Source organism: Carcharhinus amblyrhynchos, chromosome 15, assembly GCF_965287045.1.
Source record: "Carcharhinus amblyrhynchos chromosome 15, sCarAmb.v2.hapA, whole genome shotgun sequence".
NCBI classification, from domain to species: Eukaryota; Metazoa; Chordata; class Chondrichthyes; order Carcharhiniformes; family Carcharhinidae; genus Carcharhinus; species Carcharhinus amblyrhynchos.
In genome coordinates this window covers 25,992,168-26,008,206 of record NC_137338.1, presented here as the reverse complement: position 1 = coordinate 26,008,206, position 16,039 = coordinate 25,992,168, and the positions used below count along the sequence as shown (strand labels likewise).

Below are 16,039 nucleotides of genomic sequence, written 5' to 3'. Positions count from 1 at the left end.
GAAAAGAAATCATAGCAGTGAAAACTACTACACGTTAAAAAAAAGCTGCATCTTACCCAAGTCTGTGAGGCGTTCAGGCGTTCTGCTGGCGCTCTGTCTCCTTAAAGGAGATCTGGATCTCCTCCGCCAATCAGGTGACCTCCGTGTCCTCACAAGCCTACTATGATATACTCTTGAACTTGACTGATGGCATCTCCTGTCACTGGACCGTGATCTAGGCCTTGGTGAGTGCGATCGTTTGACTCTGGATCTTAATCTCACAGGAGATCCTGACGGAGTCCTACTCCTGTGTTTTGAACGTGAACATGACCTAGAACAGTGCCGTGATTTTGACTGCCATTTGGTCCTTGTTACAGAGTGTGACCTTGACCTACGATGTAACCTTGAAGGAGACCGAGATTTCGATTTTGACTGTGGTTCGTTCTTTGCTATAGAATGAGACCTAGACTGTTTCCTTTTAGACTTGGGGGATGATTCTGTGTGTTTCTTCTGTTCTCTTGAGGTTGACTTTGACCGAAGTTGAACTGGTGAAGGTTGTTTCCTGGAACATGACTGATGCCGGCTGCTTGAGCTGGAACATGATTTCTTTACAGGAGAATGTTCAGAGTGGGGATGCAATCTGGACTTATGATGCTTCACTGACTCTGAATGAGATCGTGATCGACTTCGTTTTGTTCTCTTTGCCTCAGTTCTGCTCTTTTCTTCAACAGTCTGAGTAGATTTTGACTGCACATTGTCCAAGTTGCTGCTCTGAAACAACCTGGATTCTTGATTCTGTTCATCCACCAATACTGCAGCCAACAATCCAGGATTGTTTCCAACTGTAGTACTTTCTTTGCCAACATCTGCGTCATCAACATTTTTCTCTTTGACATGTAGACTTTTGTTACAACTATCCTGTAGCAATGGCTTCTTTTCAGCCTCAGAGCATTCCTCCCCAGCTCCCACCGCAGTATCTGTAGCAGCTACTTCATCAAATGTATTTTTATCTGACCGATTTCTGGAGCTTGTCAAAAGGGAGATATCTTTATCTTTTCTGCTGCTACTTTCATTGTTTAAAGGTGATTTAGACTGAGATTGCGATCGTAACTGTGCTTTCAGACTTGAACGAGATCCTGAGCGAGACCTGGAGCGGTCCCTCTTTTCATCTTTCTTTTTCCTCTTCTTTTTTTTCTTTTTGCTTTTGTGCTTGTGATGATGCTTGTGTTTATGTTTTTTACTTTTTCGTCTTGATGGAGTTGCACTATCTTCTTTGCCACCCAAAGCTGGGGATTTAATTTGTTCTGTTGCTACACTTTCTGCAGTTAAATTCTCTTTATCTGAATAAAACAAAATGAAAATATAGAAGCAATAGCTGACATAAATGTTCAAACTACAACAAGTCCAACATTGCTCTTTACCAAAGAGTGATGCATGTAATTTTAACCGAACTTTAATAAGGATGTGAAGCTTTAGAGAGTGCAGGAAAAGATTTATGAGCATGGCTCCAGAGATGAGGGACTCAGTTATATGGATAGATTAAAGAAGCTAGGATTGTTTTCTTCACAGAAGAGACATTTGCAAGGAGATTTGACAGATATATTCAAAATATTGAGCAGTCTATACAGGGCAGAGAAAGAGAGAAAGTGTCCTTATTGACAGGAGGGTCAGGAACCAAAAATCACTGACATGAGGAAAAATGTATTTCACACAATGAGTGATTAGCATAAGGAGTTCATTACCTAAAAGGATTCAGAATCAGATTCAGTGGTTGCTTTTAAAAGCACCCAAAGCAGGTGAGGAGGGCAGGGGAGTAGAACTAGCTAAATTGCTCTTGAAGAGAGATAGGAGGGACTTCGAATCATAGAATCCCTACATTGCAGAAGGAGGCCATTTGGCCCATCAAGTCCACACTGGCAACAATTCCTCCTAGGCCTTATCTCCATAACATCACACATTTACCCCACTAATCCCTCTAACTATGCATCCTGGGACACTAAGGAGCAATTTAGCATGGCCAATGCTCATAACCCTCACATCTTTAGACTGTAGGAGGAAACTGGAGCACCCGGAGAAAACCCACAGGGAGAACATGCGAACTCCACACAGACAATGATCCAAGTGGGAATCGAACCGAAGTTCCTGGAGCTGTAAGGCAGCAGTGCCAACCACTGTGCCACCATGCCGCCCACGACTTGATGGACTGAATGACTTCCTCCTGGGCTGTAGCAATGATTCTATTCTATCTGTACATGAAATTCTCAGTCAGAAGAACGCCATATAAATTATATAACTGACAAAATCAAATGAATTGGGCATGCTATGTTGCATCAACAATGTGTATCTGTAAAGCATCTCTAACGTAGTTAAACATCCCAAACCTGTTGAAGACACACATTTGTATAAAAAGTCTTTCACAATCTTCATTGCAGTGTTAACGTAAGCCTCCTTGTGACTTTAATAAATAAACTTAAACCTGCCAATTAAGTACTTTTCTGTTTGTGGTGCAGTTGCTTTCGGGGAGGTGATGGCCGAGCAGTATTATCGTTAGACTATTAATCCAGAAACTCAGCTAATGTTCTGGGGACCCCAGGTTCGAATTCCTCCCCGGCAAATGGTGGAATTTGAATTCAATAGAAAATAATATCTAGAATTAAGAATCTGCTGATGACCATGAAACTATTGTCGATTGTTGGAAAAACCCATCTGGTTCACGAATGTCCTTTAGGAAGGAAATCTGCCGTCCTTATCTGGTCAGGCTTACGTGTGACTCCAGAGCCACAGCAATGTGGCTGACTCTCAACTGCCCTCCAAGGGCAACTAGGGATGGGCAATAAATGCTGACCAGCCAGCGACGCCCATGTCCAACGAATGAATAAAGAAAATTGCTATAGTAGGTTTGATGACGTATAATTTTATTTCAAAATCCAAATTCCTCTAAGATATGAAACTTTTTCTGTTCTAATATTTTAATTGCCTGATCTCTAGACTGGTTGAGCAATCAGATTTAACAGTAAACACATCACAGCACACAATGCCCAACAGTCTGCTGAAATACAGAATTAAATTGTGTGCCTGGGGGATAGAGCAAGTCCCACACTTGGAATTCTGATAATGGTTTTAATCTAACAGAATGCATCTTAGTGCAACTTCTAGGATTTTGTCTCACAGTTGAGTGGTAATAGACTTCACAGGAGTAATCGTAAAACACTGGCTTACACAACTAAGGTGAAACAGACATGACGCACAGCTTGGCAATAACAATTCTCAAAACTGGATATTCGCCTCCTGCCAAGGCATTTTGCTAAATTTTCAGCAGTGCTGATCTCAGCGATACATCCACTTCCCAGTGTAAGTAGGTCCATCTCCTGTCCATAGATGGCTGTTACATATGCTCTCAGAAGTTCCTGATGTCAATGCGAAATTGATATTTTTTTGAATGCAAGATAGAAACTATAGAAATTAACGTATCTCTAAAGATTTTCCAGAATATTTCAAAGCCAAATTGCATAATAACCTTTCTAAAAATCACAGTCAGCTGCACCATTTGGAAAGGAATAAAGCATCGCTCTTCCATTTGGAGCCATAACATCATTATGGCACAGAGGAAGTCCATGCCAGTTCTCTGCAGCACCACCCTGTCAGTCCCATCCCCTCTCTATCCCCTGCAAGTATATTTCTCCCAAATTCCTATTGAAATTATCATCAGCTTGGCTTCCACTGTCCTTGGGGAATTTCACAGTAACTTCATTGCAGTGTTAATGTAAGCTTTACTTGTGACTAATAAATAAATTTTAACGTTTGTAATTAGATCCAGGTCAATTAATCAGGGATAGTTGGCATGGTTTTGTTAGGAAAAGGTCATGTCTTACTAATCTAACCAAATTTTTTTGAGGCAGTAATAAGGAGGATTGATGAGAGCAGTGCAGTAGATGTTGTCTACAAGCATCTCAGGAAGACATTTTATAACTTCCCACATTGCAGACTGGTCAGAAAGATAAAAAGCCCGTAGGATACAGGAGCATGTGGCAAGTTAGATTCAAAACTGACTCCATCGTTTGGTTGAGTGGGCGGAAAAGTCGTTGGACTTCAATTCAGAGAAGTGCAAGGGGGGAGCAAACAAAGCAAGGGAATACTCAATAAATGGAAAGATATTGGGAAGGGTCAAGGAAGTGAAAGACCTTGGAGTGTAACACAGATCCCTGGAGGTGGCAGGATAGGTGGACAAGGTGGTTAAAAAAACTTATGGAACGCTTTCCTTTAGTGAACAAGGTATTGAATACAAAATCAGGGATATTAAGTTGGAACTGTATAAAACACTGGTTAGGCTACAGTTGGGATTTTGGTCACCACATTACAGGATGGACCTAATTACGCTGGAGACAGTGCAGAGGAGATTTACAAGAATGCTGTTAGGGTTTGAAAATTGCAGCTACGAGAGAAGACTGTGCAGGCTGGGATTGTTTTCCCTGGAACTGAAGAGGTTGACCGGGGGCCTGATTGAGTTGTACAAGATTATACGGAGCCAGATAAACATGGCAGCCCTGATTCCCTTAACAGAGAGGTCAATTACCTGACGGCATAGATTTAACATTGACTGGTAGAAGATTTGAAGGACGAGGAAAAGCCTCTTCACCCAGAGGGTGGTGGATTTTTGGAATTTGCTGCCTGATTTAATGGTGGAGGCTGAAACCCTCAAATCATTTGAAAGGCATCTGGAACTGCACTTAAAGTGCAGTAATCTGTAAGGTTACAAACAGAGTGCTGGACGATGTCATAACAGTTTTATAGCACAAAAAGAGGCCCTTCAGCCCATTGTGTCTATGTCAGCCATCAAGGACCTATCTATTCTAATCCCATGTTTCAACACTTGGTCCATGGTCTTGTATGCTTTGGTGTTTCAAGTGCTCATTTAAATGCTTCTTAAATGTTGTGATGGTTCCTGCCTCTACAACCCTTTCAGGCAGTGAGTTCCAGATTCCCACAACTCTCTGGGTGTAATTTTTTCTACAAATTCATTATAAATCTCTTAACCCTTACCTTAAATCTATGCCCCCTGGCTACTGACCCCTCGACTCAGGGGAAAAGTTCCTTCCTACCTACCATATCCACGTCCCTCCTAATCAGGTGTCCCCTCAACCCTCTCTAGTCCAAGGAAAACAACCCCAACCTAATCAGCCGAAACACTCCATTCCAGGCAACATCCTGGTGAATCTCCTCTGCACCCTCTCTAGTGCAATCACATCCTTCCTTTGGTGTGGCAACCAGAACTGGTCACAGTACCCTAGCTGGATCTAACGAGTGTTTTATACAGCTCCATAATAATTCCTTGCTTTTATATTCTATCTCTTTTTAACCGTCTTATCTACTTGTCCTGCTGCCTTTAGAGATCTATGGACTTGCACCCCAAAGGTCCTTCTGGTCCTTTGTACTTCCTAGTCTCCTACCGTTCCTCATGTCTTTGTAGTCCTCCTAAAATGGCTCATTTCGCACAGGGTTAAACTCCATTTGCCAACCATCAACCTTTGCCTCCTACCACTAAGGCAATTTTGGATCCAATTTGGATGAAATTAGAATAGGCTTTTTTTTTATTTTTTGGCCGACACAGACACAATGGGTTGATTAGCTTCTTTCTGTATCATAACTTTTCCTATGGTTCTATCATCAATATAATTCACTGTATAAAAAAGTTCTTCCTCATAGCACCTGACATCTCTTGCCCAAACCTTAAATCTGGATCACCTAATCCTTATACCATCAGGTAACGGGAACAGCTTTGCTCTGTCCGCCTTATCTAAACCTTTCAGTATCTTGTACATATCTATCAAATTACTCTACAATCTCCTTTGCCCCAAAAAGAACAAACGCAGCTTTTCCAGCCTAGCCTTGTAGCTAAGATCTACCACTCTGGGGCCAGACTGATGAATCCCTTTCACCCCTCAAGACCATTCACATCCTTGCAAAAGTGTGGTGACCAGAACTGGGCACAGGGCCAGTAACCCAAGGGTACTGAACGTCAATAAGCCAAGGACATAGGGGATTAGTAACCTAATCAGAGGGTCAGTAACTCCAGGGCACAGACGGCCAGTAACTCGAGAGAGCAGGCCATTAGTAACTTGACAGTACCGAGGGTCAGGAACTCAGGTGCAGAGGTTCAGTAAGCCAAGGGCAGTGCGTGTCAGTGACTTCAGTGTACAGAGGGGCACTAACTCAGGGATGCAGAATGTAGTTGTGGTCCAACATGAGTTTTATAAAGGTTCAACGTAACCTCAATTTTGTTTTTGGCAAACAAACAGCTTCAACTTCGCCCAAAATTCTGCCACACAAAATTTCAGGGTCACAAACTGCCCTTTCCTTGCAGTCTTCCATTCATTTCCTTTCGGTGAGAAAGAAACAATAACATTTCCAAGTTTTATTAGGATTTTCAGAAAGTTTATTCGGCTTGCATTCCTGGCCAAGGAAGTAATGGTGGGTTGCAGATTTGACAAATCTTTCCATCACTTTACCCTGATCAAACCCACGCATATTGAGATGTACAATTTCTGAATAAAACCCATCGGTCTCTCCCTACAGCTTGAGAAACTGGCATGATTTAGCATACTGGATCAGATAAAATCAGTGAAGTTTACAAGTACATTCACCACGTTTTCTAATGAACCATCAGCTGCATTCTAAACGTATGACTCTTGTGATTAATTATTCAGGGAAGAGAAACTAGGTATGGTTTTCTCAAGCTCAGATTTTTTTTAAAAGCAAAGTACAGACAAAATAAAATGACACAAAATGCTCTCTGTTTCTTCCTCCACACACCTGCTGAATGCTTCCAGAATTTTCTATTTTTATTTCAGATTCTTTTCCATGAGGGTAAGAAAGCCAGGGACTCATTCAATCATGGCATATGCAGCATTAATGGCAATGGAGACTAGATTGGCTTAGGTTCAATTCAAACCTTTATTATCACGTTCTGCAGCTGCCATAACCAAAGTCAGACCTGTGCGTCAGGTCTTTCAGTTCTCTAAATGTTAGCAGCTCTTCAGTGTAATCTAGTAAAGTTGTATTAACATAATTAGTGAATATCCTCAAATATATCCATTTTTAATAAGGGTATCTAGCTCTTTAAGCACCAACATTCTTTACCATAATCTAGTGAAGCTTTATTAACATAATGTACCATCAAATATACATACATTTTTAATAAGGGATTTTCTAGTTTCAGCAGATCAATGCATCTGATACTGTTCAAAACTATCACAAAAATATACTAAAAAATGTCTTATTTGGAAATCAGGAATGCCAGAGCTACTATAATGCTGGATATGGTAGCCTAATGGTTACGGTACCACCTAGCACCAACAGATTGAGGCTTTAAATCCGACCATGATAAATAGTGAAACTGAATTCTGGCCTAGCACAACCATGAAAGTGGATGGACCATTGTAAAAATCCAACTGATTCCCAATCACCCACTTTCCCCAACCTAAATCTTTACTCATAATATGTGATTGATTCTTAATGTCTTAACTGGTCACAAAGTTGTAGACGTAATAAGAGAAATGGATAAGAAGCCCATCAGAAAGGACTTAGACATCATTTCAGGACACGACACAGGCAAATCCCAGAAACATCTACAGCTTGTGCTCAACATCTTTGAATGCTGTCCTTCAGACTAGTAGCAACAGCCTGATAAAGTCATACTTATACCTTTCCGGTATCAGTCCAAAATTCTATTCTAGTGGCGTACCAACAGATGGGCGTGGTACCTGCCACCTTGCATGCAGTTTTTATGATTTCATGTCAAACAAGGGCAAAGAAGCTTCACGATTCTTATTTCCACCTCCCATTTCAAATGATAAATAAGTGTGCCTTCAAATCCATCCTGAATTCTACTTGGAGGAAGTGGAAAGGGAACCAAAAGCACAATGAATCAGAATTTACTGTATCCACTATTCATTAAGCTTGCCTGCTTAATTTCGATGAGCTTTTGAATGTCAAGTCGCTGCAAGGGCATCTGGAACCTGTGTAACAGGGCAAACAACTATGCACCCCTCTAATCAATCACACTGAAAAATTGTTAACAAACTCCAAAAGTTTGTGTCAGAAAGGGCACGATCTAATAATAAATTAAATATCAAATTGAGTACAGATAGTAAATGAAAGATAGAAAAGAAGGCTTGATTTGAGAAAAAAAGAGAATCAGAATTTTTTTTGAATTGGCAACAATAATTAAAAGCTGAAGGAATTAGACTGCACACTTGTAAAAGTTAATTTTCAGCATCAGAGTGGTTATTTGGTGGTAATTAAGATTTATTGTGCCAATTTGTACCGGAATGGACACACTAATTTCTGTGGTTAGTTTAGTATATATCTACAAAGTAAATACAGGATCTTGATGCCATTCAAAATGCCAATTTCATGCAGAAAACAAAGGAGCAGCACATCTCAGACAATAACCTCTGCAGCAGGAGTGACAAAGTCCGAGCAAAGACAAAGTCTCATCTTCACACTGAGGACATGTTCTGTTATGTAATACCATTATAATAAATAGAACAGATAAAGGGCAAACCTAACACCCTAAAACTGGACACTGTGGGCCACAGGCAGAATTGTATATATCATCACAATCTGTAAACTCGCAGCCCAGGACAATCTTCTCTGTCTGCAACAAACCAGTTCAACCCCAATTCAAGCAGGAGTATGGAAGAGTGTGGGCCAAACTCTATCAAGTATATATTAGAATGAGGCACCAATGTGATCACTATCAGCGCAAGGAACTGTAGGGATTCAAGGAGAAGGTCTGTTATCATTATTTTTACGAATGAGTATTATTTGTCATCCACAAATACATGTGCAAAAAAAAGAGAATTAGGTGCAATTTTGACGTTCTAGCACATTCACATTAAATTCAAGCAATGCTTTTTATTCTAGAAAATACATTTTGAAAATATTATAAAAATCATACTCAAAGCCTCTTTTAAGGGGAGAAATGGCTCTGCACAGTTTAAGGCCCATGGTAAAAAATGTACAAGTATGGACAGTTCCTGCAAAAAGATGATTAATCAATTCTCATCCTATGTGAGAATAAGCTTCAACGGTGAGAAAAGTGGAAAAATAAAGTTAAGAAATGGAATTGGGAGAGAAAGAAGATCTGGACTCACCAGGATTATCATTTTGATGGTCCTCTTGAAAACCAGGTAATACATGACAGGCATGATTCACCACCGGTTCCTCTTGTACATCCATAGTATTACCAGCCACATTTTCAGATGCCTTCACCTCCACTACAGGTTTAATTTCACCATTTGCCCCATTGATCACCTTTCCACTGGAAAAGTAAAGAAAATTGTATTCACGCACAAGCCTAGGGTATGTCTGCCTGCAAAATGCCATGTGCAAGGAGTAACTGTCAAACCAGGTTCTCCCTCACCCAGCATCCATTACAGAGAACGTTACGAAGGACAGAATAAAGTTTATTTATTAGTCACAAGTAGGCTTACATCAACACTGCAATGAAGTTACTGTGAAAATCCCCTTGTCGCCACACTCCGGTGTCTGTGCGGGTACTCTGAAGGAGAATTTAGCGTGGCCAATCTACCTAAACAGCACATTTTTCGACTGTGGGAGGAAACTGGAGCACTTGGAGGAAACCCACCCAGAGACAGGGAGAACGTGCAGATGCCAAACAGACAGTGACCCAAGCCAGGAATTGAACCCGGGTCCCTGGCGCTGAGAGGCAGCAATGCTAACAACCGTGCCACCCCTAACACATCATTATCAATCAATATTTGAAAGGCTTCCATAACTCAGAAATAATGTAGTAGTGCTTAAGCTATCTCGATATCCTATGGAAAATTCAAACTCGCTTCCAAGACAGTGACACTACATCCAAGAGAATTTAAGGAAATCTACATACCAGAGTACTTAAGGATGTGCTCCTAGAAATAATGGATGCATTAATTGTCATCTTCCAAGATTTTATAGACATTGGAACAGTTCCTATGGATTAGAGAATAGCTAATGTAACCCTGCTATTTAAAAAGGGAGGTAGAAAGAAATAGAGAATTATAGACCAGTAAGCCCGATGTCAGTAGTGAGGAAAGAGTTCATTACAAAAGACTTAATAGCAGAGCATTTGGAAAACAGTGGCAGGATTGGACAAACTCAACATGGACTTATGAAAAGGAAATCATGCTTGACAAATCTACTGGTATTCTTCAAGGATAGATTTGATAAGGGAGGCAGTGGATGTGGTTTATTTAGACTTTCAGAAAGCTTTTGTCAAACTTCCATATAAGAGATTAGCATATAAAATTAAAACACCCGGGGTCGGGGTTGGTATTGAGATGGACAGAAAACTGGTTGGTAGACAGGAAACAAGGAGGAAGAATAAACAGGTCCTTTACCAAATGGCAGGCAGTGACTAGTGGGTACCGTAGGGATCAATGCTGGAACCCCAGAAATTCACTACATGTATTACTGATTTAAATAAGGAACTAAATGTAATATTTCCAAATTTGCAGGTGACCCAAAGCTGGGTGGGAGGGTGAGATATGAAGAGGATGCAGAGATGCTTCAGTGTGATTTAGACAAGTTGAATGAGTGGGAAAATGCATGGCAGATGGATGACCACTAATCCGCTTTGGTAGAAAAAACAGGAAGGCAGATTATTTGAATGGCTATTGAGAGAGGGAAAATATGCAAAGAGACTTGGATGATCTTGTACACCAGTAGCTGAAAGTAAGCATGCAGGTGTAGCAGGCAATGAAAGCAAATAATATGTTGGCAAGAGGATTTGAGTCCGGGGCAGGGATGTCTTGTTGCTCCTATACAGGGCCTTGGTGAGACCACATTTGGAAAATTGTGCGCACAGGTTAAGACTCTGGAAGGGGAAGGATATTTTTGCCATAGCGAGAATGCAGCAGGAAAAAGCTAGGTGGAGGGGACTAAATTTGACAGCTCTTTGAAAGAGTTAGCATAGGTACTATGGCTCTTCCTCTGCCCTGTAAGATTCTATAAAGTAACAACGTTTGGGAATGGAATGCACATCTACGAGGTATACTGCATAGCCTTCACGCTCTTTCCCATCTCGTAACCTGACTAACAGAGCACAGTGGCAAACTAGGCCAATCATAATTATTATACTGAATGTAGGGTAACCTTGGGGCAACAAAGCATTGTAAAAAGCTCAAGGGTCTTTAACACAGGTTGAAATTTGTCTACTGTCTCTTTCAAGATGTTATCCTCCTGATATTGAGATTGTTATTCTCTCCACCTTTCCCTCCTCCTTTATGAAATTCCTTAAATTTCTTCAGTCAGATTTTTAGTTACCATCCTGATAGATCCTTCTCTCGCAGTGACAATATTTGTCTGATTACGTTCCTGTGACAAGACCTAGGAGGTTTTCCTATGCTAAAGCAACTAATTAAAGGCTAACTTTTTCTTCTGCGGTGGAATTGACATATAAAAGCATGAATTAATTTCAGTGGAGAGTTAGGAAAGGTCCATTGGATAAAACATTAATTCTACCACTGAAGTAAATGTTTATTAAGTTCAGACACCAAACTTGTTGCTTCAATGTAACAGGGATGGATTGCTTTCTTAAAATCTCCTTGGAGATAACCCAAGTTTGCAGATACTATATTTATAATTGTATTGCAACTTTTTTTTCTGGCAACATTTCAAATGAGCACACAGCAAGAAAACTGTTACTTGCCAATTGCATTTTACTGAAATCTCTGTGAAACAATTGCACTCTCCTAACTTCACACATCATGCATTTTTGAACTCGGAGGGGCAGCACTGTCTGGGCGACTGAAACATAATCTTCAGATCTGCTGCCCTAATTCACTGAGCTACTACACGTTGAAAAACATTAGGCCTTCTCTTTAACTCTTTCAGCTGCAGCCTGCAATGTGAACTCAGGTAACCAAATGACATTAAGAGTTTGGATTAATTTCCACGGTGTTGGAGAATTTTCACTACTATTCACACTGGTTTTTCCAAATTATTGTTCAGCATTTTACTCTGTTCTTAACACAATATATAGCAAATGCAAGTTTTCGATTTCACTAATTTAAAATTAAAGACTTTTTTATAGAAAAAAACTGACACTGAAGTGAACACTTAGTAATGCTGTGCATCACTTCAGTTAGCTTTCAATGAAAACTATATGACAGACCCTGCAATATAGTTTGGATTGAATGAGCCTGGATTTTGTCGTTGGAACAATGATTTGATTTATTATTGTCAAATGTATTGCAATACAGTGAGAGGGGGAGAGGTTTTTTGTCTGTGGTGGAATTGACAATATAAACGCAAGAACTAATTTCAGTGGAGAGTGGAATGCCGCCGGGGGTGAAGAGACAGGGGTAGAGACACATGGGTGGGGAGGTTGTTGTGGGTGGGGAATGGAGGAGGAGGGGGCGGCGTTTGGGGGGGAAGGGAGGGAGGGTGAGGGGGCGGCGTTTGGGGGGAAGGTAGGGAGGGTGAGGGGGTGGCGTTCGGGGGGGGAGGGAGGGGGAGGGAGAGGGGTGGGGGGCGGGGGAGGGAGAGGGGTGGGGGGCGGGGGAGGGAGAGGGGTGGGGGGCGGGGGAGGGAGAGGGGTGGGGGAGGGGGGAGGAAGGGGGGGTGGGGGAGGGGGAGGAAGGGGGGGTGGGGGGAGGGGGAGGAAGGGGGGGTGGGGGGAGGGGGAGGAAGGGGGGGTGGGGGGAGGGGGAGGAAGGGGGGCGGGGGGAGGGGGAGGAAGGGGGGCGGGGGGAGGGGGAGGAAGGGGGGCGGGGGGAGGGGGAGGAAGGGGGGCGGGGGGAGGGGGAGGAAGGGGGGCGGGGGGAGGGGGAGGAAGGGGGTGGGGGGAGGGGGAGGAAGGGGGGTGGGGGGAGGGGGAGGAAGGGGGGTGGGGGGAGGGGGAGGAAAGGGGGTGGGGGGAGGGGGAGGAAAGGGGGTGGGGGGAGGGGGAGGAAGGGGGGTGGAGAGAGGGGGGAGGAAGGGGGGTGGGGGGAGGGGGGAAGGGGGAAGGGTGGGGGGAGGGGAGGGGGGGGAGGGAGAGGGGGTGGGGGGGGAGGGAGAGGGGGTGGGGGGGGAGGGAGAGGGGGTGGGGGGGGAGGGAGAGGGGGTGGGGGGGGAGGGAGAGGGGGTGGGGGGGGAGGGAGAGGGGGTGGGGGGGGAGGGAGAGGGGGTGGGGGGGGAGGGAGAGGGGGTGGGGGGGGAGGGAGAGGGGTGGGGGGGGGGAGGGGGAAGGGGAGGCGGATGGAAGGGGGTGGGGGAGGGGGGGAGGGGGTGGGGCGGAGGGGGAGGCGGAGGGAAGGGGGTGGGGGAGGGGGAAATTGGGAGTAGGAGTGAAATCGGGGGGGGGGGAATTGGGAGGAGGAGTGAAATCGGGGAAGACGGGGGGGGGGAGAGAGACGGGGGGGGGAGAGAGACGGGGGGGGGAGAGAGACGGGGGGGGAGAGAGACGGGGGGGGGAGAGAGACGGGGGGGAGAGAGACGGGGGGGGAGAGAGACGGGGGGGTGAAATCGGCGGGGGGTGAAATCGGCGGGGGGGTGAAATCGGCGGGGGGTGAAATCGGCGGGGGGGTGAAATCGGCGGGGGGGTGAAATCGGCGGGGGGTGAAATCGGCGGGGGGGAGGGTGGGGAGAATCGGAGAAGGGAATTTGGGAAGGGGAGGACGGAAGGGAATTTGGGGGGGGGGCTGAGGACGGGAGGGAATTTTGGGGGGGACGAGCACGGGGGGGAATTTGTCGGGGGGGGGGCGAGGGTGGGAGTAAATTTAGGGGCGAGTTTGGTGGGAGGGTTTCGGGATCGGGGAGAGGAGGGGAGGTTGGCGGGGGAGGAGGGAGGTTGGCGGGGGAGAGGAGGGGAGGTTGGCGGGGGAGAGGAGGGAGGTTGGCGGGGGAGAGGAGGGGAGGTTGGCGGGGGAGAGGAGGGGAGGTTGGCGGGGGAGAGGAGGGGAGGTTGGCGGGGGAGAGGAGGGGAGGTTGGCGGGGGAGAGGAGGGGAGGTTGGCGGGGGAGAGGAGGGGAGGTTGGCGGGGGAGAGGAGGGGAGGTTGGCGGGGGAGAGGAGGGGAGGTTGGCGGGGGAGAGGAGGGGAGGTTGGCGGGGGAGAGGAGGGGAGGTTGGCGGGGGAGAGGAGGGGAGGTTGGCGGGGGAGAGGAGGGGAGGTTGGCGGGGGAGAGGAGGGGAGGTTGGCGGGGGAGAGGAGGGGAGGTTGGCGGGGGAGAGGAGGGGAGGTTGGCGGGGGAGAGGAGGGGAGGTTGGCGGGGGAGAGGAGGGGAGGTTGGCGGGGGAGAGGAGGGGAGGTTGGCGGGGGAGAGGAGGGGAGGTTGGCGGGGGAGAGGAGGGGAGGTTGGCGGGGGAGAGGAGGGGAGGTTGGCGGGGGAGAGGAGGGGAGGTTGGCGGGGGAGAGGAGGGGAGGTTGGCGGGGGAGAGGAGGGGAGGTTGGCGGGGGAGAGGAGGGGAGGTTGGCGGGGGAGAGGAGGGGAGGTTGGCGGGGGAGAGGAGGGGAGGTTGGCGGGGGAGAGGAGGGGAGGTTGGCGGGGGAGAGGAGGGGAGGTTGGCGGGGCTGTGGTGGGTCGGGGAGGTTGGGGGGGGCTGTGGTGGCTCGGGGAGGGGGAATGGGGTCCGGGTGGGTAAGGGTCCAGGGAGGGAGTTCGCGTACAGGAGTTTGGGGGGCTGGGGATGGGGAGGCTGGGGATGGGGAGGTTTGGGGGTGGGGGGTTTTGGGGGTGGGGTTTTTGGGGGTTGGGGGGGTGGGGTGGTGGGGTGGTTTGGGAGTGGGGGGTTTGGGGGTTGGGGGATTTGGGGGGTGGGGGTTGGGGGATTTGGGGGGTGGGGGTTGGGGGATTTGGGGGGTGGGGGTTGGGGGATTTGGGGGGTGGGGGATTTGGGGGTTGGGGGTGGGGGATTTGGGGGGTGGGGGTGGGGGATTTGGGGGTTGGGTGGTGGGGGTGGGGGATTTGGGGGTTGGGTGGTGGATTTGGGGGTTGGGTGGTGGGGGTGGGGGATTTGGGTGGTGGGGGTGGGGGGATTTGGGGGGTGGGGGTGGGGGATTTGGGGGTTGGGTGGTGGGGGTGGGGGATTTGGGGGTTGGGTGGTGGATTTGGGGGTTGGGTGGTGGGGGTGGGGGATTTGGGGGTTGGGGGGTGGGGGATTTGGGGGTTGGGGGATTTTGGGGGTGGGGGATTTGGGGGGTGGGGGTGGGGGATTTGGGGGTTGGGGGTGGGGGATTTGGGGGTTGGGGGATTTTGGGGGTGGGGGATTTGGGGGTGGGGGATTTGGGGGTGGGGGGTGCGGTGTGAGCCGCTCTCTCTCTCGCATCAATCCCGGGCTCGGGCTCTCCCGGAGGCCCCGCCGCCGCCGCCGCCGCCGGGATCGGGCCGAAAACAGTTTCAATCTCCAGCCGCCGCCACGCCAAAGATCACATTTCATCCATTCACTCCCCTCCCGTTACCTCTGCTGCTGTTGCTGCTGCTGCTTCTCCTCCTCGATCTCCTTCATCTTCTTCACCACAAAAGAACGGAAGATCTCCTCGATGTTGGTCGCCATGGTTCTTCCACAGGTTTGAGGCCTCCGACACCGAGCCTGCCGCGTCCTCCCCTCCGCTAGGGGGAGCGCCACCCGCAATCCCAGCCACCACCGCCAGAGGAAGCGCCACCTGAATTCCCCTTCCGCACCGCCAGGAGGAGGGCCACCTGAAATCCCAGCCACCGCCGCCAGGGGGAGCGCCACCTGCAATCCCAGCCACCGCCGCCAGGAGGAGCGCCACCTGAACTCCCCTTCCGCACCGCCAGGGAGAGCGCCAGTTCTCCCCACTCTTCCTCCACCAGGGGTCAGTTACCCTGCATCACCCAGTAGAATGGAAGCAGAGATTTGTGTCAATGTGGAAATGGCAATGCACTGCCAGAAAAGACATAATCTGATTAATATATACATATATAGTAGGAACTGGCCTGAAGAGCATTCTTGATGAAGAAATTTATTTATTTATTAAATTTAAGTAAACCTGAGTTGGGATATATTGGAAATAAAATTGTCTTTTGGCCAGGGGTGGGAAGCAGTTGTCTTCGC

At 47.1% G+C, this 16,039-nt stretch overlaps 1 protein-coding gene across 12 annotated transcripts in view; it reads right to left on the bottom strand.

Moving 5' to 3' along the window:
- The window catches only part of sonb (SON DNA and RNA binding protein b), a 52,881-nt gene extending 37,321 nt beyond the window's left edge, over positions 1-15,560 (bottom strand). For all 12 annotated transcript variants that reach the window (XR_013888650.1, XR_013888649.1, XR_013888652.1 and 9 more), the window contains exons 1-3: positions 15,423-15,560; positions 9,135-9,301; positions 57-1,319 (exon numbers count right to left, since the gene is read on the bottom strand). Coding sequence is in view for 8 of the 12 variants with exons in the window: in XM_080203632.1 (XP_080059758.1) it covers positions 57-1,319; positions 9,135-9,301; positions 15,423-15,517 (1,525 nt within the window). In the remaining 4 variants the exon portion in view is untranslated. The remainder of the gene's footprint in view (positions 1-56; positions 1,320-9,134; positions 9,302-15,422) is intronic.
- Between the last annotated feature and the right edge of the window lie 479 nt (positions 15,561-16,039).